Here is a 25602-nt window from a genome sequence, read left to right as displayed (position 1 = left end):
ACATTTGAAACATATTGTAATGTGTATACCGGATGTATGTAAGATTTATAATCATGGTGAACATGCTTACATGCAGCAACAACATGGGAGCATGGCATGTGTAGCTTTTGGAATTTTCCACAGTCACACCAGTTGTCATGTAGTCTAACCGTGAAAGTTCCAGTAGGTCGTGTTTCTCTTGGGTTAATGGTCTCTTGCACCAAAAAACGTGTACTGTGACGATCAAATTCGAGGACATGATGACTATTAGCCTTTGATTCTGCATCTCTCATGGCCCTATTCATTATATCCGTATAAACTTGGCCAGCCCTAAGTTTAGCATCGACTTCCTTCCCCTTTTGGATGAATAAGGCATTACATCTCTTATAAGTCGACATGATGATTGCAGAAATTGGCAAATTTCTTGTTTTTTTAAGAATGGAGTTAATTGCCTCAGCCAAGTTGGTAGTCATGTGTCCCCATCGTCGGCCACCATCCCATGCAAGAGTCCATTGTTCTTTTGGTATGGTGTTGAGCCATTCAATTACACCTTCGGTTTCTGGTTCGCTCCTTAGCGTATTGTAGTAGTAATTGAATCTTGGCTCAGTCATCCCATAAGCTGTGAAATCAGATCAGGAAAAAATGAATAATTTAGTAATGTTGAAATATGGTGAAACAAATTGAAGTAATTAATGATGCTAAGTACCTACCCATGTTGATGATTAATTTTTTTCGTTCCGTATTCTTGAAATGCCTCATGAAGTTTTGAGCTATATGGCGAATACAAAATACATGCACTGAATTCTCGGGTGTCCAACCACTGCCTTGTCTAGCGTAGGCATTTTTGATAGATTCGTGCCTGTCCGAAATTAAGCAAAGGCCATCTTGAGGGCAAACATGTCTTTTGAGATAATGTAGAAAGAAAAACCATGCTTCTGCTGTTTCACCCTCAACAATTGCAAAGGCAATTGGAAAGATTTTGTTGTTACCGTCTTGAGCCACGGCCACAAGGAGAGTTCCTTTGTATTTGCCATACAAGAATGTGCCATCAACTTGAACAATGGGTTTGCAGTATTTGAACCCATCGATACAAGGTTTAAATGTCCAAAATACTCTATGGAATTGAACATAATGATGAACCATCTCACCTTGTTGGTTGTATAGTGGCCTTGTTTGCTTCTCAACAACAAATCCATTAAGAAATCCACTCATGGCACTAAGCAACTTGGGTAAATCATGGTAAGATTGTTCCCAGTTACCATGTAAGTCTTCAATTGCCTTTTGCTTTGCCATCCAAGCTTTGCGGTATGAGATCGTGTACCCTTCAGCACTTTTGATGTGTGCTATTATTGTTGGAATAGAAATGGATGGATCACTCTCCACCAAAGGAAGAATACTTTTGCTAATATATACATAGCCAAGGTTAACATGATCTTGTGTAATAATAGGTGATGAACAAGAATGTTCACCTGATACCTTACGAAGCTCCCATTTTTGGCTTTTAGTAATAAAAGCCGCTCTGCACCTCCAATCACATGTACTGTTAACACAGCGTGCAACAATTAACGTTGGTGACGATTTCTCCACCCTGTAATACAAACCTTTCTTTATATGGTATGCATTTAGAACATGTTGGACTTCCTCCTTTGTGTTGAAAGTCATGCCTTGAAATAGGCTGTCAAGAGAGTACTCGACATCAACATGGTCAAGTGCATGTCTATACTCTGGGTCGGTGAAATCTGTTTGCAAATCAACATTATGCATGTGTGAAGGAAAACTGAATGTGCTTACGTGCTGAGATTGTTGTACAACACGATCTTCCTCATCTTGTTCATCGTCTTGTTGGAGTCTTGCATCATCTTCCCCCTCACTGAAAGGACCAACTTCTTCTTCAGGAACTCCAACTTCAGGGACTCCTTGCTGTTATTCTTCTTGTTGGACTCCAGATGTAAGGAGGTTGGTAAATGATCCATGTGTATGAAAATCGTCTAATGATGGTTGGTTTTGATGATAAAAAGGTTGGTTGTGATATGAAGAAGGTTGGGTTTCATAAAAACAAGGTTGGTTTTCATACGAAGAAGGTTGGTTGTGATAGGAAGAAGGTTGGTTTTGATAGGAAGAAGGCTGATTTTCATAGGTAGAAGGCTGGTTTTCATAGGTAGAAGATTGGTTTTGTTCTTCAGAAATAATTGGTGTGAGATCTGCATATAGTTCAGCAGAAGTTAGATGTTTAAGGGAATGAATCATTTGAATCATACCATGAACATCTTCATCGTCGGTAAGCTTGACAGCCCGGAAATGAAGCATTCCTTCGCCTACCACTTGTGGATACCGAAAGTAAAGTTGATCAACTGAATGTGGTTGTGGTAACGAAATTCTTCTTTGGATCTTAGCTTTCAACGCATCAAGTGTGATACGTGATCTAATTGATAAAAATATTGTGTCAGAGGATACAAAAGTATCTCCTTGAGTTGTTTGAGTGATTTCACCATTGAAAAAGACTAACACATTCAAAGAAGAGGAAGACATTGTTGTAGACAAGGACTAACACACAGAAACAACAAAGCTTAGCTCAATTGGACTTTGCATTTGAACCCAACATTCGTATCATTTAAATAGAAGGTGGAGTTAGGAGTCAATCAATTACATTCAACAACCGTAATAACTTTTCTGACACACTGCATCAATGACACCCTGCATCAATGACACACTGCATCAATGACACCCTGCATCAATGACACCCTGCACAAAGCAATAACTTTTCTGACGCTCTGGGACACTGCATCAATGACACCCTGCACAAAGCAATAACTTTTCTGACGCTCTGGGACACAGCATTGATTACTCTGCACAAAGCAATAACTTTTCTGACGCTCTGGGACACAGCATTGATTACTCTGCACAAAGCAATAACTTTTCTGACGCTCTGGGACACTACATCAATGACACCCTGCATCAATGATACACTGCATCAATGACACACTGCATCAATGACACCCTGCACAAAGCAATAACTTTTCTGACGCTCTGGGACACTGCATCAATGACACCCTGCATCAATGACACACTGCATCAATGACACCCTGCACAAAGCAATAACTTTTCTGACGCTCTGGTACCAAGCATTCATTACTCTGCATCAACCATTAATTTTTTCCACTATATATACACTACATACAATCCAACACTAAACACACAACCAAAGATCATTTCTCTTCAGCTATTGCAGTATTCAATTTCGTTGCTATTGTTCTTCAATAATGTCTTCTTCATCTTCAACTATGTTGTGGAAACAACACCTTCATAGGTCAAATGATACTCATCTTATGGTAAGTTATTATACATTGCATAATGTTGACAACTAATATTATCTTTTACAAACATTTTAATTCTACCATTTTCGCAGACAACAAGTGATCAAATCATTCAATCTTACTATCATTCCATGCCTGCACCTGACCCAAGAATTGAGAATTTGTTGGAGGTTGCTGGCTTTGCCGAGGTTGCAAAAATAAGACATTTTAAAATCGATGATTGTTTGATAACGTCTTTGGTGGAGAGGTGGAGACCTGAGACACATACTTTTCACTTCCCGGTTGGTGAGTGCACGGTGACTTTGGAAGATGTGGCACTACAATTGGGTTTAAGGATTGACGGCAAACCAGTAACAGGACCAACTTTGTTTGACTGGGATGAATTATGTTACGAGTTATTAGGCTTCGTACCTCCAAAAGGGGAAGCTCTAGTTGGCTCAACCATAAAACTCAAATGGATAAGAGACCATGCAATTGCACTACCAGATGAACCCACTCAACAACAATTGCTTCAACATTGTCGAGCATATATCTTAGGGTTGATCGGTGGTGTCATTATGCCAGACAAGTCAGGTAATAGAATTCACTTAATGTATTTACCATTATTGGCTGACTTGGAACGTGCAGGACGATATAGTTGGGGTTCTGCTTGTTTGGCACATTTGTATAGAGAATTGTGTAGGGCAATCTATCCATCCTCAAAGAAAATGGGTGGATGTTCTTTACTTCTACAGTCTTGGGCTTGGTATAGAATGCCCTCGATCCAACCAACAGTCCAACGGGATATTACATTTCCGCTAGCATCGAGGTATGGATTAATTTTTATACCACTTTAATACATCAAACAAGTAAAATATTTAATCTAAAATTTTATAATTGTACAAATGTTTTAGGTGGTCAGGAAGAGGGCTAAGATTTACCGGGACGCCCCATGGAGACTTACTAGGCTACAGATTAAGATATGACAACATGAATCATAACGAGGTAATACAATGTAAACTTCTCTCAAACATACTCTCTTTTACATCAAACAAGTACAATAATTAACCTTTTTCTTTTACAGTTTCTATGGTTGCCATATAGGGAATTTCAGTCCTCATTGCCACCACGTGCTTATCAAGATTCTAGAATATGGACTGCTTGTACTGCTTTAACTTCATTTGCAGTTGTAGTCTGGCATCAAACTGATAGAGTCCAATTGCAATTTGGCTTATGCCAACCAATTCCCAACGAAGCTCATAATCTTGATAAATTGCACGACATAGACATGAGAGGACATAGCGACACCAACTGGGCTCAACAACATGCTGACTGGATTTCCATTTGGAAAGACAGACGCAAACATGTTATTTTTGGGGAACCACTTCAAGGGTCTCTCCTACACACTCCAGAGTATTTACAATGGTTTCATGCTAATTCTAAATTATTTCTTTGTAGCCAGTATTCTTCATCTCATGCATCCACTTCTAGTACGCAACTCCCAACAACAACTACAACAACATTCGCAATGGCTGGAGATAATCACCCACCTTATACTGTGGAACAACATCCTCAGTCTTATCCATCATTTCATACACACCATGAACAATTCATGTACACACCACCATCAACAACAACTCCAACAGGGGACTTCATGAGCAATCTTTTTGGCGTCGACATACACACGCCACAAAGTGCATATAATTACATGCAAAGCATGAATTTCCCTTCATTTTCGTCTTATCACTCTGAGGTCCATGGAAGTGGTTCGTCAAATCCAGCCACTGATACTGTTAATATACAACATGACGAGGACCAGGTTGAACCACAACAACCACGCATTGGTCGTCGAAACCCAACAAGGAACCGGCAACCTTCGAGGTGTGGAACGGGTGGCCATAAACATCATTAAAGTTGGATTCTAATTTGCTGCATTGTTATTCTGTTGTTGTTCTTTTTTATTAGAACTCCTATATTATTGTTGTATTTTGGTTTTATTTCAACTTCTTCATCTCAATTAATGTTGTTTTTATCTAAAGTTGTCATTTATCATAATATTTTCTTTTTTAATTTTTCTAATTAAATTTAATTTTATTCTTTAAATTTAATTTTAAATACATTCTTATAATCTAAATTCAAAATAATAACTAAATTAATTATTTTAAATTTCATTATAATTTTTTTTTAAAATTCTATATATTTTAAACTGATAAACTAAAAAAAAAATTATAAATCTGAAAAAAAAAACTTAAAAATCAGAAAAAAAAAATAGAAAACGAAAAAAAAAAAAGGGCCTTTGAGAAATCGGTTACTGGGTAACCGATTTCTCAAAGGGATTTTTCAAAATTTTGGAAAAATCCCTTTGAGAAATCGGTTACCCAGTAACCGATTTCTCACCTAAAAAATCAAATGGTATATTTACGTAAATATGTTTCACTTTGGATCATTTAAATAAATAAAAAAAAAACAGTATATTAAAAAAAAAAACTCACAATCTGAAGCACATATGAGATGTTAACTAGTGGAATCAATGATAGTTTGGTCTTTTGCATTGGAAAATAAACATGTATTTTTTTTATTTATATGATATAAATGGCAGCTTGATTGAAAATATCCTCACCAAATGAATGAAGAACAGTTGTAAAATTTATCATAATTAGAGTGGAAAAATGAAATTTGAATAGTTTATTTAAAAACAATTTTAAAAGAATGAGATGATATTTATGTGTCCATAATAATAATAGTATTGGGAATGAAATTAGGTTTTAAGAAAAAATAAGGATGAATGGGATTTAGTAAAGTAAATAAGAGTAATGGTTAATAGGAAAAAGAAGGGATAAATTAACGTGGGAGAGAGAAAATAAAGTGGAGTAGTAGGGGTAGGAAGTAGGAAGTAGGAAGTAGGAAGGTTGTGTTGTAGTTGGAGGATAGAATGGAGTAAAAGAGAAGGGTAATAAAGTTGAGGAGAGAGAGAATTGGGATGGACCTGGTGGAGTTGGAGGCGGTGGAAGGGCTCCGATGGACGTGGAATTCATGGCCGGCGGAGGGGAAGAAAAGCAGTAACAGTCTGGTGATCCCTCTCAGCATAATGTGCACACCCTTGGCCTTGATGCAGAGCAGCGATGTCCCTCTTCTGCCATACGATCCACTTGGGTGCTCCAGATGCGGCGCCGTTTTGAACCCCTACGCCCGACTCGACTACCAGTCACGCATCTGGCACTGCCCCTTCTGCTCCCGCCGCAATCCCTTCCCCCGCCCCATCGCCGACACCAACCTCCCCGCCGAGCTCTTTCCCACCTACAGCACCGTCGAGTACTCTCTCCTCCCTCCCTCTCCCCCTCCCCCCGCCTTCCTCTTCCTCCTCGACCTCTCCACCCCCGACCACCAGCTCCTCCCCCTCAAGAACCACCTCCTCCACCTCCTCCACCACCTCCCCGACCACGCCCTCGTCTCCCTCCTCACCTTCGACTCCTTCGTCTACCTCCACCGCCTCCGCTACTCCCACTTCTCCTCCCTTCTCCTCTTCCACGGCCACCGCCACCTCTCCTCCACCCAGATCCGCCACTTCCTCGGACAATCCCCCAAACACTCCTTCCTCCTCCCTATCTCCGAATGCCAATTCACCATCACCTCCGCTATCGAAGAGATCCGCTCCACTTCCACCTCCGCCTCCCCCTCCCAAACTCGCCCCCCGCGCTGCACCGGCGCTGCAATCTCCGTCGCCCTCGGCCTCCTCGAATCTTGCCAAATCTCCACCGGCTCCAGAATCATGCTCTTCACCTCCGGCCCCGCCACTCTCGGTCCCGGAATCGTCGTCGATTCTGATCTCCGCCAACCTATCCGAACCCACCACCACATCTTCAACGCCCAAGCTACGCACCACGCCAAGTCCTGCGCCTTCTATAACCAAGTCTCCAAGAGGCTCTCCGACGCTTCTGTTGTCCTCGATCTCTTCGCCTCTTCCCTCGACCAAGTCGGGGCCGCCGAGCTACGCCAACCCGTGGAACGCTCCGGCGGATTCATGATCCTCTCCGACTCCTTCGATTCCGAGCAGTTCAAGAAATGTCTCAGGCATATATTCAAGTGCGACGACCACGGCCATTTGGAGATGAATTTCGATGCCACTATTGAAATTGTCACCACCCGAGATGTCAAAATCTCCGGAGCGCTTGGTCCCTGCGTGTCTCTTCAGAGAAAGAATGGTTTGGTGAGTGAGACTGAGGTTGGAGAAGGTGGCACCTCTGTGTGGAAGTTAAACACAGTCACCAACAAAACCTGCATTGCCTTCTTCTTCCAAGTGAATTATGAGCACAAAATTCAACCTGGCTCTGCGTTTTTGATTCAGTTTATAACGCGATACAGGCAGGGGAACTTGGGATACCGGAAAAGAGTTACCACTGCTGCAAGGCGATGGGTTGCGAACCATTCCGCCGATATTGCCGCCGGCTTTGATCAAGAAGCCGCCGCTGCGGTTATGGCCAGACTCGCCATTCTCCGGGCAGAGACTTGCCATGCCCGTGATGTCATTCGATGGCTGGATGACACACTTATTAGTTTTGCTTCCAAGTTTGGGGACTATGTGCCGGAAGATGCATCTTCTTTCCGCCTATCATCAAACTTTTCCCTTTATCCCCAGTTTATGTTCCACTTGAGGAGATCTCAATTCATTGATGTTTGCAACACTACTCCCGATGAAACTGCATTTTTCAGGCTGGTGCTGAACCGGGAGGGAGTAGTAGGCTCTCTTATAATGATTCAACCAACGCTTTTCCAGTATTCGTTTGATGGCCCACCTGTTCCTGTACTACTAGATATTCGTTCTGTTTCTCCCGATTTTATCTTGCTCTTTGATTCTTTCTTCTATGTGGTGATTCATTATGGCTCCAAGATTGCACAGTGGAGGAAGCTGGGTTATGACAAGGATCCCAATCATGAGAACTTCAGAAAGTTGTTGGAGGCCCCAGAACTGGATGCCGAGCAATTGGTGGCTGACCGGATTCCGGTGCCCAGGATTATAAGATGTGACCAGCATAGTAGTCAGGCTAGATTTCTTCTTGCCAAGTTGAATCCATCTGTTACTCAAAATTCAACCTACACAGAAGGCTCGGATATTATATTTACCGATGACCTCAGCTTGGAAGTTTTTCTAGACCAGTTGCAGGTGCTGGCGGTGCAAAGCTGATAAAGAAGGACATTCATTTGAATTATTCTCTATATCGGCTCACGTCAAAGAATATTTGAATTTTGTAAGTAGTTTTCAAAGAAGAGGTTTTGTGTTTTCGGCAGATTGTGTTTCTTTGTTTACTTACTTGTAAAATATCCGATATCTTTACAGTGATTAGAATATGGTTTTGTCTATTAGACTAGTTTTGAAGATGTAGCATATTGTTACTATTACACTGACTAGAAACTTTATAATATAACCTCCCAGCTTCTTGCCTGTATTGTAAATAACACAATATTATGGCAGATTAAAGATATGCTCGGTTTCATTTGCTTTTAATTTATGTTTTTCCCCTGATGGTGCTGTGCGAGTAAGTCTTTTATTCTCTTGGTTGGAAGGGACATTATGTTTTCCAGGGCTTCATTTTTTTTTTTTTTTTTTGGTAAAGATAGGAAAAATTATAAAGATGGTCGTAATGAAAATTGAACTTAGACTCTCATGCTTCTAACTATCCCGACCCCTCCCATCCAACTACTAGGCTAACCCTAGTGGTCTTTTCAGGGCTTCATCTATCGCTGACTGTCAGGTGATATTGATTTGGATTTGGTAAAACTGGTTGGTGACGCTTACAAAATAATACCTCCTCACCCTCAGACACATGATGCTATAGTTATGTGGTTGACATCATAGAAATTACAGACTATGGAGCCTCCAGTAATCACTCCGTATCAAATCCTTGATTGCAAACCTTCGTCACATACAAGATTTATTTAGAAAGCTAGTGACAAACTCTGGCCTGAAGTTGATTATTACATTTGTTTATTAATTTCAGAATATTGTAAAATACATCCAGATCAACAATGTAAAAAATGGAATACTCGTTTAGTATCAGTCTGGAGTATGGTATTTCTTATAGGCATAACTCAGTTGAAAAGAAATGTAAAATCTCCCCTGTTCCTTGGAGTATTTGGTAAAAAAGAAATGTATTTCCAGCAGTTCTTCCAATCCACATCTATGTTATGCGACAAGATTGTCCTCTGATGCTTTAGTGGAAAGTTTCGTTTCAACTGTTTCCTTTTTGTGCCTCTTCCAAGTTTCTTTTGCCCACCTCTAATGAAATTTTTCTTTAATAAAATGTCTTTTTCTATGAAAGAAAAAAATGTGATTACATTATATTGAACTGGATTTTCAGTGTTAGAGATAATCAACCGAGTATAGTATGGTGATAAAAAAAAAAGATGATATCTTCACACAGGCCAATACTTAGCGTCTTGAGGTCACTTTGAATATATTAATTGTGCATAGTGTAATTTTCTTGACTGAAATTTTCTATCTCTAATTTCAATTTGGAAACGTCATGCACTATTGTCTTGATTATAAATCAGTTTTAGATATTCCCATATTTCTTTTTGCTATAGAGAAAGATCTCAAATTGCTCGCCATATGTGGTTCGATCAAACATAGTATCCAATATATGATTCGTGCATCTGCAGCCTCCCTTGTTCGAAGTTTTTGTATTGGCTTTAGGAGTTGGATTGGATCCATCAAGATGCCCCCACAATTCTTTCCCTTTAACAACCATTTTGAACTGAAACTCCCAATTAAAATAATTCTTCTCATTGAATCGAACTATAGAATTTTCTCCAAAACACGGTTAACCAAGAGGGATGAATTTCCACAAAACAAGAATTAAAGAAACAGGACACGTAACAAGAAACTAAAAAAATTGGGTTGGCGAACAAGATACAAAGGCTCCTTTAAAATAATGGAGACACACACTTTTAGGTTCTAGAACTCAAACTCTGAGAATTAAGTCACACACGAAGAATTAAGATAGATGATGTAGGACTTCCTAACATTCCTCCACAAATATATGTCGAACCAGACGATGCTTACCAGTATAGACAAATCAAGAAAATGGACTCTAAGTTAGATATTAATCTTTGTAGTTATGCAAGAAAACTTTCCCTATAATTATCTGAGAAAACGTTGCCTAATACATGACTAATTTACAACGGATAATTAATAAAAAATATAGTAAATAAATTAAAAAAATTCTAGAGAAATTAAGGGAAAGAAATAAATCAGTTTATATTAATCCTGTTTACACTACTTTAACTCTTCACTTAGACTTGAAGGTTAAATATAAAAAGAACATTTAACTAAATAATTTTCAATTACTTAAATTTAACATTGTTAGAAGTTAGAACATACTTTAAGGAAATTTGAATAATTTACATAATGAATTGAGCTTGTAGTGTCTTGTTAAATATTGAGGAAGTAAATAACTTAATCAAAGGATTTTTTTAATAAACTCTCACCAACTTTAGGATTTATGTTATAAATACAATAATATCATTTATTGAATTAAACTAAAAAGATGTTGCTTTTATAAGCTACATAAAGAAGCTTATTGAAATAAATTAAATTTTTTTTATGAAAATTATTAGTTATTTTATTTATTAAATTTTAAATTAGTAAATTGAGAGATTAAAATTAGAAAATTTTGATTGAAATATATAAGATGAAATATTACAAATTGATCTTTGCCTTCATTTTGAATAAAAAGTTTGTATTTATTGAATTCTTAATCATTGTCTTAAGATGATGTCCAACTATCATAAAAAAGAAGTTTGTTGAAAATATATATGGTTATTACTTAACTCGAATACATGAAAAAATAAGTGGTTATAGGAAGGCATTGCAGTGAATCAGTGATAGAGGAAATGGCCAAAGCAATAGTGTGTGCTGGGAGCTGTGGTGCGGTGGCATTTTTTCGACGGGCCATGTGTATAGAATGAGGACTGGAGTCCAGAGGGATTAATACAAACTATAAAGTTTTCTTCTCCAAATCCAATTTCACCTTCTTCTTCTTCTTCTGGAAACCCTAGAAAATAAAATAAAAAAGAATGATGAAGAAGAAGAAGAAGCAGGTGCCGGAGTGGTTGAATAGTTCTCTGTGGTACTCTCCCTCCGACCACCACCGCTTTGACCCTCCCTCTCCTCCCTCTCCTCCTCCTCCTCCTCTCCCTCCCCCTGTCTTGGTCAGAGAAGATCCACCGACAATCCCAACCAATCACAGCATTTCTTCTGCGTCTGCTTCTGCTTCCTCCGCCGCTCAGACTCAGTTGTTGGTCGAGGTTAGCTTCCTCACTCACTCTAACCCTCGACTTTAATTCATTTAATTTTGGTGGCTAACTTAGTTTGTGAACTTAGTTATCTAGGAAGGTGATAGACATGCGTGAGTTGAGAAGAGTCGCTTCTCAAGATATTGCCGCCCCCGCCTTACGTCCTACGCTCTGGAAGGTACTTTACCTTTTTCCTTTTTCCTTTTTCCAATGAAATCACACACATACAATAACAATTAACCTTTGCGCAGCTTTTGCTTGGATATCTTCCGCCCGATCGTGCCCTTTGGTCCTCTGAATTAGCCAAGAAGAGGTCACAGTACAAACATTTCAAAGACGACCTCCTCATGAATCCTGTAAGTTAGTTACATTACTTCACTTGTTACTTCCCCAACCACACACTTCTGAATGTTCTGTGCCTAGTCAGTCAGAAATCATCAGGAGAATGCACAACTCCACTTCCCATGACATCGATGATGCAAAGCCTCATACTCGGGCCTTGCTTTCTAGATCACAAATCACTCACGGGGACCACCCTTTGAGTCTTGGCAAGACCAGCATATGGAATCAGTTCTTCCAGGTACTTTTGCAATTTTTTCTCTCTATCAATATATCACCTACACCTGCTTTTTAGTTAAGAAAATACGAAGCCATTTATACTGCCAATCTGCATCTTACTTCCCACAGTTACAATTGCAAGCCAGGTTTGTGATTTGTTAGATTATATACAATGCCACTTACCTTGTCACGCCTTATTTGTGCAACTACTGTGCGTATTGTTGAGGGAATTAATGGATTCGTTTAGCCAATAATCTTTCTGCTATCCAATTTTTAATCTGTAATGAACTTCATACTCCTTATTGTATCACCACTATACAAAACTTAATGTAATGTCTGGTACTCTGTTGTGTAAGTGACTGTCATGATAGTTAATGTTCCTCCTTTCATTGTTTTAGGACACAGAGATCATAGAACAGATTGACCGAGATGTAAAGCGTACTCATCCAGATATGCACTTCTTCTCGGGTGATTCTCAATTTGCAAAATCTAATCAGGTTGTCCTTATAGTTTTTTAGATTCGTACAAACTCAGTAACTCAATCCCATTTCTTGGAATGAACCCTTTCGTTTGACTTTTTCCTTTTTGGGGCATTTTCAGGAGGCTTTTAAGAACATATTAATTATTTTTGCTAAGTTGAACCCAGGTATAAGATATGTTCAAGGGATGAATGAGGTATTGGCTCCTCTCTTCTATGTGTTCAGAAATGACCCTGATGAGGAAAATGCGGTAAGCGTATTATAAGAAGCTCTCCTTCACCCCTCTTTCTGTTTGAGTTTGAAAATGTATTATTGCTTAGTGAGGGAATTGGGACAATTAATGTTGCCAAATGTGATACAATGTTGCCATTTAGGTAAAAGAAAATGAAAACAATGTGAAAATATGGTCTTAGGGATATTGGTAAAGATTTTGTTTCCAAAAAGTTGCTCAGATAGCTGTGATCGAGTAATTTAGTTTCATTTTACTCATGTTATCTGATTTTAAAATTTCTAAGCTGTTGCCAATTACTAAATGCAGGGCTTTGCTGAAGCGGACACATTCTTTTGTTTTGTTGAGCTATTGAGTGGGTTCCAAGATAATTTTTGTAAACAACTTGACAATAGTATCGTTGGAATCCGCTCCACTATTACAAGATTGTCCCAGCTTTTAAAGGAACACGATGAAGAACTGTGGCGTCATCTTGAGATCACTACCAAGGTAAGATGCAATTTTAAGCATGTGCTCTATCTAAAAATAAAAATCATTTTAACAATTTGAGAATGGAAAAGGGATATGAGCAAGAACTTTTTCTTGGAACAACGGTGATTAACTCATTTTTGTTTGGCAAATGAATATAAGGAATGAAGACAAAGACATTGGCATCTCACCTCAGCTCTGCTTTATTATATTTGTTTTAAAAAGAATTACTTTCATTGCCCCAATATTAATAAAACTAAATAATAAATGATCTAGAAAGTGTGTTTCTTACCTGCTTCATTGTTTCAGTTATGCCTTCTTCTCTATGTTAGAATTCTTCTTTTGGACATCTTTTTCTTTTCTCCTGTTTCCACTGATTTATGTTCCTCTACTAGTTAAAAGTCACAAGTGACACTTTTGGTCTTAGTCAGCATACTTTTTTGAGCGTAAATTTTCCAGATGATTTGATGTGTTTGATTTGGTTATTGAGAAGTTGATTAGAAAAATCTTACATTGCTAGTTCTTAATGTCAGGTCAACCCCCAATTCTATGCATTTAGGTGGATTACTCTCCTCTTGACTCAGGAATTTGATTTTGCTGACATCCTTCATATTTGGGACACCCTTTTAAGTGATCCAGAGGGTCCTAAGGTACAGTTTTGTTCCTATTTACCCCTTGCACTATGTTGGACTCCTCTAAACTTTTCTCTAATATAAAAAAAATTAATGGACTGGCATTTAACCTTATGCGATGATGTTGGATTTGAAATTGTAGATTTATTTTTGAATAGCTAATATAAAGGAAAGGGATTGGCCTCTTTAAATAGAAGATTGTACTTTACTCATTATACATTAATATAGTTGAAGTGGATAACCAATGATGAAAAAAATCAGGAGTTAGTTTTCACAATTCTATTGATTACCTATGAGACTGCTTTACATTTTTTAATTGTTGCGTTGGGGGGACAGAAAAAGAGACATTGTTAGATAAGAAGGGGAAAATAAAAGAGGATCGGGTATCCTCCAAAAGTCACAAAGCTGAAGGAAGAATGAAAAATAAAACAAAAACCCCATAAGAAACCACAACACAAACACATCTGACAGAGGAAACAGTAAAGGGAAGCACCGCAACTGCTTAAAGACCCTCCTAGGAAACTCCATCCATCAAAGACCGGAAGACTGAAAGAAGGGGGGGAGAACTAAGGTCTTGTTTGCTTTGATTGCAGTTTCAATTTTTCAAAATTTTAAAGCTAAATTTTTTTCAGTTTTATAATTTAAATTTCAAATTTCAGGCGGGGGTAAAGAGAGCATGTGTTATAAAATAAATGAGAGAATTATTATTGATGATGTTTTGTAAGTTTTTAATTAGGCCATTTTTGGGGTAGTAGCAGGTTTTTTAGTTTGGTTTCCAATATAAATTGCAAAACAAAATATGTTCAAATGAAATGAAGCTAGTTTAATTTTTAACTTATTTTGAAACACTTAAAACTTGATTTTTTTTTAAAAAAAGTTTTGGTTTTCAGTTTTTAGTTATAGAAACAAATAATTCACACCTTTTCCAAAGCAGGAAAATTAACTCATACAATACTGTGTAGGAGACACTTCTCAGAGTATGCTGTGCAATGCTAATTCTCGTTCGTAGGCGCCTTCTAGCGGGTGATTTCACTTCTAACCTCAAGTTGCTGCAAAGTTACCCCTCTACAAACATTAGTCATTTGCTCCATGTAGCAAATAAGTTACGTGTACAGTCAGTCTAATGGTTTTCACTGCTGATTTTTAGCTTTTTGCTTGTCTCTAACGTAGTGTTTCCAATTTAATGATTGTAAATTACTCTGTAAATGTTGGTTCGGGGGCAGCAATTTGTATTTTTGCATAATCTGATTTTTTTTTCTCCATTTTTTATGAATGGTAATCCCACATTACTATGATCCTGGTGAAATTCGCCTGTATTCAGTTATTCACCCTCCAAATAACAAGAAATTATTGAAACTTTAAGACGTGTCATTTATCCTTGTTTTCAGCTTGGTTTTCGATGTTTATGGCTGCATCTCACTCACTTGATTATTCTCTTCTCTCATATTTGGCATTCTAAGGCTATTTGAGCATAATAAAAGGAATGAAATTGGAAATGTGGGAAATTGTGAGAAAAAAGTTTAGTTTTCATGAGCAAGCAAAGTTGGGACTAACAGAATTATATAATTTCTAAATATTGACTTCGAATACGTATTTTAAAAAGGAAAGGAAATAATTAAAAAATATATATTTTTATAAATATATTTGTATCTAACTTTTGTCTCTAAAAAAGTTATCTTTCTCTTTTTATGTTTTTCAACCAAAAAAAATAGAAAAAAATATCGTAATCTTTTTTTTTGTTTTCTTTTCACTTGTAGAAAAGTAAAAGAGGAGGACCCGGTGAGAACTAATATCAAAAACAACATGCGAATTGCAAACTCATTCGTTCACGATGGATGGCTGTTCACCATTCTATGCACAGCTGTTCCATTTTTCATGTTAACATTTTATCCTCTGGTATTGCGTGTTACATTAAAATTAAAGTAAAATCTTGTTCCCATTTAATAGAAACCGACCTTAGCTCAGTTGGTAGAGCGGAGGACTGTAGTTGTTTGTGCAGATGATCCTTAGGTCGCTGGTTCGAATCCGGCAGGTCGGATCTTTTTGTTATTCCTTTATGTTTGTTTAAGGAAATTTCTATACCATATGGTGGTGCTGTTATTTGCTCTAATTTTTATTGGAGGCAAGTCCAACAGTTTGGAAAGTCAGAGACTTTCATTGAAAATCCCCCAGCATTCACAATTGAGTAATATCATTTATATATATTTTATAACAAATCATACACAAAGGAGAGGATATATATAGCTTGAAATTAAGAAGAGATAACAAAAAGTTTAATAAGATATAGGTGCACGAATAAAATTATTTAAAGAATCTTCCATGCATGTAATATTGTTCGAAGACTCCATACTTTTTTTTAGTGTCAACTTCACTTTTTATTATATAAAAGTTCTTTCACTACAACTAGTATATGATACTTTTTGAAAATTCTATTTTTAATTTTTTTTTTCTTTTTACTATTTTAAGTCCTTTAGTTTATTTTTTTTCTCAACTCTCTTATTGTTTGGCTTTCAAATTTACTTTTATAGTTAACTTTTATACTATTTTTATTCTCCGTGCTCCTAATTAAAAAATGACAGATGATTGAAAAAATAATAGTTTTTTGAAACACAATGTCAGATTTTAGTCAAAGAGGATAGGAACAGATGATGGTGTAATTTTAATCCGTCAAGTGCTATCTGATTGTTTTTTATAAGGGTTAAATTAAGAAGACATTATATATTGTCTAATTTGAAAGGTTACAACTGTGGCACGTGTAAGTGTAAATATAGAATCGCATGGTCTCAACTTGTAATAAGCATGTTCTGTTAAACAGGTATAATGAAATAGCAACAACCTTGAACCCTTGAAAACTAATTACAACTTATGAGATTGCAAGCTATTGTCTCAATATAAGTCGATTGGTTTTACCTTAAACAAACAATCTTTGCTGAGAGGCTCAAGTGGTTTTATATATAGATTCATCTTCTTAATTTCCAATAGCACGTGGCCAAAATGGATTTGAATCCAAAAGAAACTATGTTCCGGTCAATTACGAAAATGAATGAAACGATGAGCACGTACATGGTATGCATTGATGCGCCACCCCATATTGTTTCAGATGGCTTATGGGGTGCAAAAGAAGGTAGAAGGAGCCCAATGAAGTCTTTTCTCCCCTTGTTTGAGTTGCAGGTCCTTTTAATATTTGTCATCACCCAAATCTGCAGTCTCCTCCTCAAGCCATTGGGACTCGCTCAATTCATTTCACAAATGATGGTATGTAATTATATGTTACCCAAGTAAAACTCTAATTTGACGAGAGAATAGTATGAATGATAGCATTCATTTGCAGGCTGGTCTAGTTCTACAAGCTTGTTTTGAGGTGGAACCATTGGGCACAGGCTTGAGGAAGTTGTTTCCGTATGGAACTCACGACACCATTTCAACAATATCATCGATTGGTTTTGTGCTCTTCATTTTTATAAACGGTGTGCAGATGGATTTCAGCTTGATAACAAGGATGGGAAAGAGGGCATGGGCCATTGCCATAGCGGGATTGGTAGTGCCTCTTTTCACTTCCATTTCAGCACTAATCTTATTCAACAATCATGTAACTAAGTACATAGGAGACTACGATAATTTAGTTGTTGCACTGGTGTCGCACACTGTCATTTCATTTGCGGTCATTGCTTCCCTGCTTAATGAACTCAAAATGCAAAACTCGGAACTCGGCAAATTGGCACTATCCTCAGCATTGGTGAGTGACGTATTGTGCACAATCGCTACCACCACCGGCACTGCATTAATGGTCACTGATGATTCTGGTGTGTCAAAGGTTGTAAAAAACTTGTTCAGTTTAGTTGCCATGGGTGTCTTTGTTCCATTACTGTGTCGGCCAGCAATGTTTTGGATCATCAAACATACTCCAGAAGGAAGACCTGTGAAGAATAGTTACATTTACATCATCATCTCAATGGTCTTTCTTCTAGGTTGGCTTTCGGTTAAGATAAATCAAGAATTCGTGCTTGGAGCCTTCGTTTTGGGATTGTCTGTGCCAGAAGGACCTCCACTAGGATCTGCATTGGTTAAGAAGCTTAATTTCTTTTCTACTACCTTCCTCTTGCCTATCTACGTCACCACCTCTATGTTGAAAGCAGATTTTTCCATGGATTTTTCATCGGTATCAGTTATAACTATCGCTTTCGTCATCATTATGACTCACTTCATCAAAATGATATCATGCATTGTATCCGCCCTCAGTTGCAACATTCCCTTGCGTGACGCTCTCTCTCTTGCCCTCATTTTGAACTCCAAAGGCGTAGTGGAAATCGGCCTCTACTGCTTCTTATACGACAATGAGGTACTCTACCGTAACTATAACAATACAATTTACGCTCTAATCATAGAATTAGAGTTGCACCTTACAATTCACTCAATGTCAAGTGTATTATTGAAGCAAAACTTTAATTCAGATCGAACAAAAATAATTCACACATTAAAATTTTATTAAATAGTGAAGATATTATATAATTTGAAGAAATAAACATATAATTTTATATTTTTGGAATATATATATATATATATATTACAATTGTTTTTCAAGAGATTCATATTTAAAAAAATTATTGAATGATTTTCTTATTTTCAAACACTTTTGAAATTTTATTTTTCTTTAAAAAAAATATAATATAAACTTAGATAAGTCATCACTTTTTATCTAAATTTACTTAACTATAATTAATATATATAACTTTACTAATTTACACTTGTTTTTTTTTTTTTAGAAGAAGTTGTTAACAAATTATATCTAAGTACATTTTAACAAATATTATAGTTATAAGTTTATATTTCTTCTAAAAAAGAATTGGATGTATTTTTTTAAGAAAAAATAAGTTAACTAGTTAAATCTAAGTGTAATTAAAAAAAAAAGTATTATATATATGAAAAAATAAACATAAAAAATTTAGTGGGTGCGTTTACTCCCACAATCACCCACATGGATCTCTCTCTGACCTGATATTATGCATGTGAGTCTTTAATATTTTATATATATATTCCATTCCATTATCCAGCAAGCTAGGTAATAGAAATAATATAAATTAATACTATATGCATGCATGCAGATAATCGATGGGCAAGCATTCGGAGTAATGATAGTGAGCATAATGATGATAGCAAGCATTGTGCAATGGTCTGTGAAGTTTTTGTATGATCCTTCGAGAAAATACGGTGGCTACCAGAAAAGGAACATGATTAGTTTAAGGTCGTGGTCTGAGCTGAGGATGGTGGTGTGCATTCATAAAATAAATCACATATCGTCAATGATAGACCTGCTTGACCTGTGTTGTCCAACAGCAGAAAATCCAATCACTGTGGATGTGTTGCATCTGATAGAGCTAGTTGGAAGGGCCTTACCCATTTTCATTCACCACCATTTCCAGAGGCAAGGGACAGGGTTTCGCAAGTCATACTCAGATGATATCATTCTTGCTTTCGATATTTACGAGCATAATAACCCTCATGCAATAACAGCATATCCATGCACGGCAATATCTCCACCCTCCCTCATGTATGAAGATGTTTGCAACCTCGCGTTTGACAAAGTGGCGTCCATTATAATTCTTCCATTTCATCTTAGATGGTCCACTGACGGTGAGGTTGAATATGATGACAAGAACATAAGGGCACTGAATTGTAGGGTCTTAGAAATATCTCCATGCTCGGTCGGTATCCTTGTGAGTCGTCGTGCTTCCCTCCAAATTAGAGATTCATGCATTCGATTAGCCATGGTTTATTTGGGAGGACAAGATGATGAAGAGGCCTTATGCATAGCTAAGAGAGCAATTAGGAACCCGGGGGTGAACCTGGTAGTTTACCACCTTGTTGCTAATAACTCGGAGGAAGAAGTGGATGATGATGATGATGAAGAGCTACAAGATGTCAAGTACGAACATAGTGTAAGGTATCAACAAGTCATAGCAATGGAAGGATCTGAGACTGCTTCTTTTCTTCGTCACATAGTGAAAGAACATGACTTCTTCATAGTTGGGAGACGGCATGGGATCAGTTCACCTCAAACGGATGGACTTACAAACTGGAGTGAATTTCCAGAATTAGGTGTCATCGGTGATTTTCTTGCTTCACCGGATTTGCAGAGTCGTGCATCCATTTTGGTGGTGCAGCAACAACTCTCGGTCAAGAAACATGATGGCTGGTTATTGTAGTCATGGATGCATTTTTTTAGGACATGTATTCTTATTAGGAATAGCTCAACATTCATTCCTTCCTCTCTCATCTTGGAAGTTATGCAGATATTCAAGCGTTTAATTATGGCCAATCTTTTTGTTTACTATTCAAAATTTGCTGACGCTGTTCTTAATTTATGTCAATTTCCACACATGTAATCGAGTTATTACATTTTTTTTTTGGTAAATTCGGGTCTATGAAAATGAAATCATACACCCTAATTTACAATGTATGTATAATAAAATTTAACTCTTACACATTTTCTGTACAACTTTTTCAATAACTAGGGGAGAAAAAAAAAATGGAAGGAAGGAAAATATAAGATAAGACGAAGAGAAATAAAAAAGAAAAGAAAAATAGTAAAATAAAAAGTGATATATAACATGTGAATAAAAATAATATAACTCTATCATATCATATAAAATTTTTTATTTACTTTCGTTATGCATATATATACTGTATAACGTTATATTATTATACTATTAATAAGTATTGCCATGTCAATAAATTAACATTTCTATATTGATTAATATGAATTGATTGACATGTGTCGTCCATCTATATTTATTATATAAAGAAAAAAATATTTTTTTTTGTCTCTTATATTATTTATTATATTTAATTTAATCTCATTTTAATTAATTAAATCAATTTAGTCCTATATTTTTAAAATATATCAATGTTTGACTTTTCGTTTTTTTCGTTTAAATACTTAAAAGATTTGTCATGTTATGATAACATGATACATGACATGACAACATGACATGTAACATGACACGTGTCAGATCTGTTAAGTATTTAAACGGAAGAAATGAAAAATTAAACATATTGAGATATTGATCCAATTAATTAAGATGAGACTAAATTAAGACTAATAAATAATATAAATGACGAAAAATATATTTTTATTTTATATAAAAATATAATAAATAGCATCTATCTAAAATTTTAAAAATAAATTTGATTAAAAATATGAGAAGTAATATTTTTATAGTAAATTTGAGGTATAAAATAAATTTAAGATGGAAGGGGTGGGCGGGGAGAGATTTGAAATTTGTAGGGTGGGAAGAGTGACGAGAAGAGACGATGAACATGATAGAAGCAAGCAAGTAAGTACAAAGCATTCATTCTCTTCTCTCCCTCTCTGTCACTTCGTTCCGTTGACGGTTGTTATGCGTTTCAGTCGAATCGCAGAGATTCGAAAGCTTTGCAATGATATTGACGACGAATTCAACCCTTTGGATTTGGATGCCCACAACTTTGCTCTTCATCTTCAGGTGATTTCATTAGGTTACCTTTGTAATTCCCAATTGCCTATTGCTTCATTCAATTTCAAATTTCAATCATACAGAACGCACTGCAGCAGATTGTATCCGACTTCCCTTCATCGGGAATTCAAGGTTTCTTTTCCTTTTCCTTTTCCTTTTCCTTTTCCTTTTCCTTTTTCTCTTCTCATCATTGAATCTCAACTTTTATTGCCCTACTCCAGATGCTTACCTACTCCAATTGAAAGAGGAGCTTAACAACGCCCACCTTCAAACAGCCCATGCACAAAACCAGATTCAGCTTCTAGCCCAAACTCACATCGATGGTCTCACTCCTTTCATATTTCTTTTTTAATTCATCTTTTCTCTATTACTTTTAATAATAATAATACTTGTTTTCTCCTTTCTCCAGATTCTATTCTCTTGGAGGCCAAACTTGAAGAACTGGAATCTTCTTTTCAATATATTACATTAAAGGTTCCTACTTCCTACTTCCGTCTCTTGTAAAACAGCTTATGCTGTTTGTAGCTATTTCCTTTGCTCACTCTGATGGATAGGTGTGTAAGTTCCATTAATTATTACTACATCCTCCTCATTAACATTGACCATCCCTTTGGCTGATGTGGAGTAGAGGATTTTCCATCTAGTTATCATACTTCTGACATTAGCTTTTACTAATTATAGGAACAGATCACAGCTGAGGCTACTCAAGGTGTTGATTCCCCAATTCTGGCAGATGATTGTTCAAATTTGAGTGTTGCGAATCTAGGCGAGAATTTAGAGGTGGTGTTGTCAACCCATGCTACTTTCTATTTATTTTCTTCTAGGGTTGGACATTCAATTGAATTAGTTTCAAACACGTGCAGACTAATTAATCCATAATTCTTTTTCTGGTTCATTTATAGCAAGCTAATGGTTTGGCTGGTCATTTACTATAATTTGTTTATAAAGAGTATTCGTTTTCATTTGTATGTTGCAGCAATTCGAACTTGATAATAAGATTGATGAAATGAAGTTGATTCTGAAGTCTCTGCAGAATCTTCAGTTTCAGGTCAAATTGTAAGTTCACCTACTTTCACTGAAACCTCTTGTATCGATATGTAATTCTGTATTTCGGCTTACTCATCTTGTTCCCTTGTTCAGGTTTGAAGTTATAGAGCAGATTGAGGATGAATTCACAGGTCTAAAAGTGCTTGCATTTGATGAGAATTGCATTAGGTTGTCATTGCAGACTTATATGCCAACATTTGAGGGCATTTCCTACCTACAGAGCGTTGAAGATACCATTGATGCGGCTGAGCTCCATCATGAGTTATTAATTGAAGTTTTTGAGGGGACTATGAAGTTAAAGAATGTTCAGGTGTCAAAATAGATCATTATCTTAATTTGTCTTGTTTATGAAGATTATTGAATCATGATTTAATGGTGGAATCTACCAAATTTTGTAATTTCCAAAAAATATTAAGGCAATAATAGAGAAAGTGTTGTTAGCATTCTTCATTTAGAAATTTCAATAGTCACGGAGCTTGTTGAGATTTCTAAAGATCCTTGCGTGAATGTGATGGAAGGTTTTACATTTTTCCCTTTCCCAAATTGAGTACCCTAATGGCCTAATAAGTCTTGAATACCTAGTATCAGATTTTGCTTTGTAATTTAGATTTCACGTAGAAGATTTAACAGGGAGTAATTATATAGGATTAAGTGCAATGTGAATTTATTTCTATTCATTGGTTTTGTTGCTTCTATACTTTGAATGTGATCCTGGCATAACTCAGCAACACATTTGCCTTTTTCTTTCCTAATCTCCTTTAGGTTTGTATTGTTGGATGTTTTGATATGCTTCCATTTGTTATGCCTAGCCTAAGGAGCAATATATCAAAAACCTTAACTTGTTAATTTAATTTAGCAATTTTACAATCCTTGATATCTTTAGATGATTTATTGAATTTTTGTTTTTGGGTATTATTTAGGTTTTTCCAAATGATATATATATGAACGACATTGTTGATACTGTAAAGTCTGTCAGGTTTGCCATGTCCTCATTTTTCTCTTAACCCTGGTTCCCACATTCCTTGTGGCCACAACTCACATGCCTTGACATTCATTTACCATACAGCAAGTCCTCGTTGCAGTGGTTTATACAGAAAGTGCAAGATAGAATTATACTGAGCACAGTTAGGCATCTTGTAGTAAAGGATGCTAATAAATCACGGTTAGACTGTTTAGCTTTGATGTTCTTAAGTTTGGAAGATCATTTAGCGTTCTCTTTACATTTTTATGTCTCAATAGCAGATATTCGCTTGAATACTTGGACAAAGATGAGACCATTGTGGCTCATATGGCTGGAGGAATTGATGCGTACATAAGGTTGTCTCATGGTTGGCCTATATTTGATTCTCCATTGAAGCTGATATGTATAAAGGGATCAGATGATTTGAAGAGAACATCTCTAAGTTTTCATTGCAAAGTTGAGGTGAGAGAATTTCAATCTGTATTAGCTATAAAAATTTTCACCATTCTTCCTTGTTGTCTATGGATTTGTACAAGCATTCTCAATGTGCTATGAGGGTTTTAAGCTCAAAATGCTCGCAGTTTGTTTTTCACTGAACCTTTTGAAATTCCAGAGTAGCTTAGTCCTACATATATTTTTCATTTCTTGTGACAATAACTAGAAAATTAATTCAGCGGCTTAGCCAATATGTTAGTCTAACTTCTGTAATTTGTCTTCTGAGTGTCTGTATAATGGGTGCTTCGAGACCAGGTTGTGGGAGGTTATCAAATTTTGAAGTGGTTCTGCAACCCTAAACTTAAATATAACCCGCCTATATTCAAATTCACTTGTTTGAAACTGGGGGCCTTATATGTAAATTTGAAGAAAGGAAATGAGCCCAATATAAGTTTATTCGGAAACAGTAAATTTCCTCCAATTTTTTGTATTATTTTACTTTGGCATCTTATCCCTGTCAATCACACCATATTGATGAATTTATAATTTTATATTTGAAAGTACCATATTTAGGTCTTCTTATTTGGATAAATTTCTTCATAAGTACATATAAAAGAAAATGCAAAAGTAAAATGAATTGAACTTCATTTTTTTTCAACGGGAGAAGTTTAATTCACTATATCTTCTTTTTCTAGAGTGTTTTTGAAAAAATTATCCAAAACATGACCTTAGTAATTTTACAGTTGTTTTGATTGATTGCACCAGTAGTACATGTAGTTAAGACATGAAGTGTTTGCACTATGTAAACTTATTTTGCATTGAAGTGTTATTCCGATCATGATGTGATTTGACAGTATATATTATATATGATCGGAAGATTTCCAAGCTGACTTTTTTCTTTTGGGCTATTGATTTTGCAGAAGTTGGCTAATTCTTTAGATGCTCATATTCGGCAAAATATATCAAGTTTCGTCGATGCAGTTGAAAAAGTGCTTATAGAACAGTTGCAGCATGATCTTCGTGTCGGTGATAGTTCAGGCTAAGGTTACTTGTAGAGATACCTCTAGAACTTTTGTATGTGGTTAAAATTCTGCATCACGTCATGAAACTCGTTTTCTACCGGATAAAATAAATGTAATGAACGTCTTGTAAAGATGCCTTTCTGCATTCTAGACATGAAACTGTCGTGCTAAATAGGTATATCCGACATTTGAATGGTCTGAAACAGCTGATATATTGAATATTGTATTGGAATTGAAAAATTAACAGTATTCCTCTATATCGTAATAAACTCGGAAAAATTTATGTCTACAAACTGAAATAAATTGGCTTGTTTTTGGGTTACATATTTTAAAAGTTAGTTGAAATTATTGGTTTCGTTAAGTTAATAAAGTAGAATTACTTTTAAAATATAAGATGCAGAATGCTAATCAGTGGCCAGGGAACTGTTTTTCCTAACCATATATGTTATGGGCCAGTTTTGGGGTTTAGCTGTTTCTTAACCATTTGTTTTTGAGATGGCTGCAACCATGGTATAAGTATACACTATATTATAACTTGAAGATAACTGAAGTCTTTGCTTTTGTGTGTATTGTTAAGCCACTCTACTAGGAGTCTTTGCTTTTGCTTTTTGGGCTATTTGTGGCCTGTGGCCTTTTATACTGTTGACCCAAAAAAAAAAGATGTAACAGAACATACGTGTAGTTGTTATATATTCTTTTTGTTAATGAGCTTTT

General features: G+C 36.3%; 4 protein-coding genes and 1 non-coding gene across 9 annotated transcripts; all 5 read left to right on the top strand.

The window, feature by feature from the left end:
- Positions 1–6114: 6114 nt before the first annotated feature.
- Positions 6115–9503, top strand: LOC109809267 (Sec23/Sec24 protein transport family protein). Of its 2 annotated transcripts, none has more exons than XM_083071470.1 (2): positions 6115–8518; positions 8998–9503. In XM_083071470.1, the coding sequence occupies exon 1, from the start codon at positions 6253–6255 to the stop codon at positions 8452–8454; it is 2202 nt and encodes a 733-aa protein (XP_082927596.1). In that variant the 5' UTR covers positions 6115–6252; the 3' UTR covers positions 8455–8518; positions 8998–9503. The 2 variants fall into 2 exon arrangements, with proteins under 2 accessions (XP_082927596.1, XP_082927597.1); XM_083071471.1 differs by having other exon boundaries at positions 8975–9503.
- A 1611-nt stretch (positions 9504–11114) lies between these two features.
- On the top strand, positions 11115–15173 carry LOC109809319 (uncharacterized). Of its 3 annotated transcripts, none has more exons than XM_020372585.3 (9): positions 11115–11576; positions 11653–11742; positions 11816–11920; positions 11992–12144; positions 12521–12619; positions 12723–12851; positions 13140–13319; positions 13832–13948; positions 14865–15003. In XM_020372585.3, exons 1-9 carry the CDS (start codon positions 11346–11348, stop codon positions 14871–14873), a joined length of 1113 nt encoding a protein of 370 aa, XP_020228174.1. In that variant the 5' UTR covers positions 11115–11345; the 3' UTR covers positions 14874–15003. The 3 variants fall into 3 exon arrangements, with proteins under 3 accessions (XP_020228174.1, XP_020228173.1, XP_020228172.1); XM_020372584.3 differs by lacking the exon at positions 14865–15003 and adding an exon at positions 14267–14486; XM_020372583.3 differs by having other exon boundaries at positions 11117–11576; positions 14893–15173.
- A 237-nt stretch (positions 15174–15410) lies between these two features.
- On the top strand, positions 15411–21047 carry LOC109807678 (cation/H(+) antiporter 8). Its single transcript, XM_020370254.3, has 3 exons — positions 15411–17185; positions 17262–18269; positions 19033–21047. Exons 1-3 carry the CDS (start codon positions 16925–16927, stop codon positions 20131–20133), a joined length of 2370 nt encoding a protein of 789 aa, XP_020225843.1. The 5' UTR covers positions 15411–16924; the 3' UTR covers positions 20134–21047.
- Positions 15881–15968, top strand: TRNAY-GUA (transfer RNA tyrosine (anticodon GUA)). The gene is given in 2 exon segments: positions 15881–15917; positions 15933–15968. It is a non-coding gene; the product is annotated as a tRNA-Tyr (tRNA).
- A 130-nt stretch (positions 21048–21177) lies between the features above and the next one.
- On the top strand, positions 21178–25145 carry LOC109808787 (uncharacterized). Of its 2 annotated transcripts, none has more exons than XM_083071473.1 (12): positions 21178–21264; positions 21339–21432; positions 21507–21555; positions 21645–21746; positions 21833–21897; positions 22105–22203; positions 22400–22479; positions 22564–22780; positions 23391–23446; positions 23537–23632; positions 23710–23893; positions 24787–25145. In XM_083071473.1, the coding sequence occupies exons 1-12, from the start codon at positions 21242–21244 to the stop codon at positions 24907–24909; spliced, it is 1188 nt and encodes a 395-aa protein (XP_082927599.1). In that variant the 5' UTR covers positions 21178–21241; the 3' UTR covers positions 24910–25145. The 2 variants fall into 2 exon arrangements, with proteins under 2 accessions (XP_082927599.1, XP_020227515.1); XM_020371926.3 differs by having other exon boundaries at positions 21179–21264; positions 23713–23893.
- The last annotated feature ends 457 nt before the right edge of the window (positions 25146–25602 follow it).

The sequence above is a fragment of the Cajanus cajan genome, chromosome 3 (genome assembly GCF_000230855.2).
Source record: "Cajanus cajan strain Asha chromosome 3, NIPB_CcT2T_4, whole genome shotgun sequence".
In the NCBI taxonomy this organism is placed as follows: Eukaryota; Viridiplantae; Streptophyta; class Magnoliopsida; order Fabales; family Fabaceae; genus Cajanus; species Cajanus cajan.
This window is presented reverse-complemented; position numbering and strand designations above follow the sequence as displayed.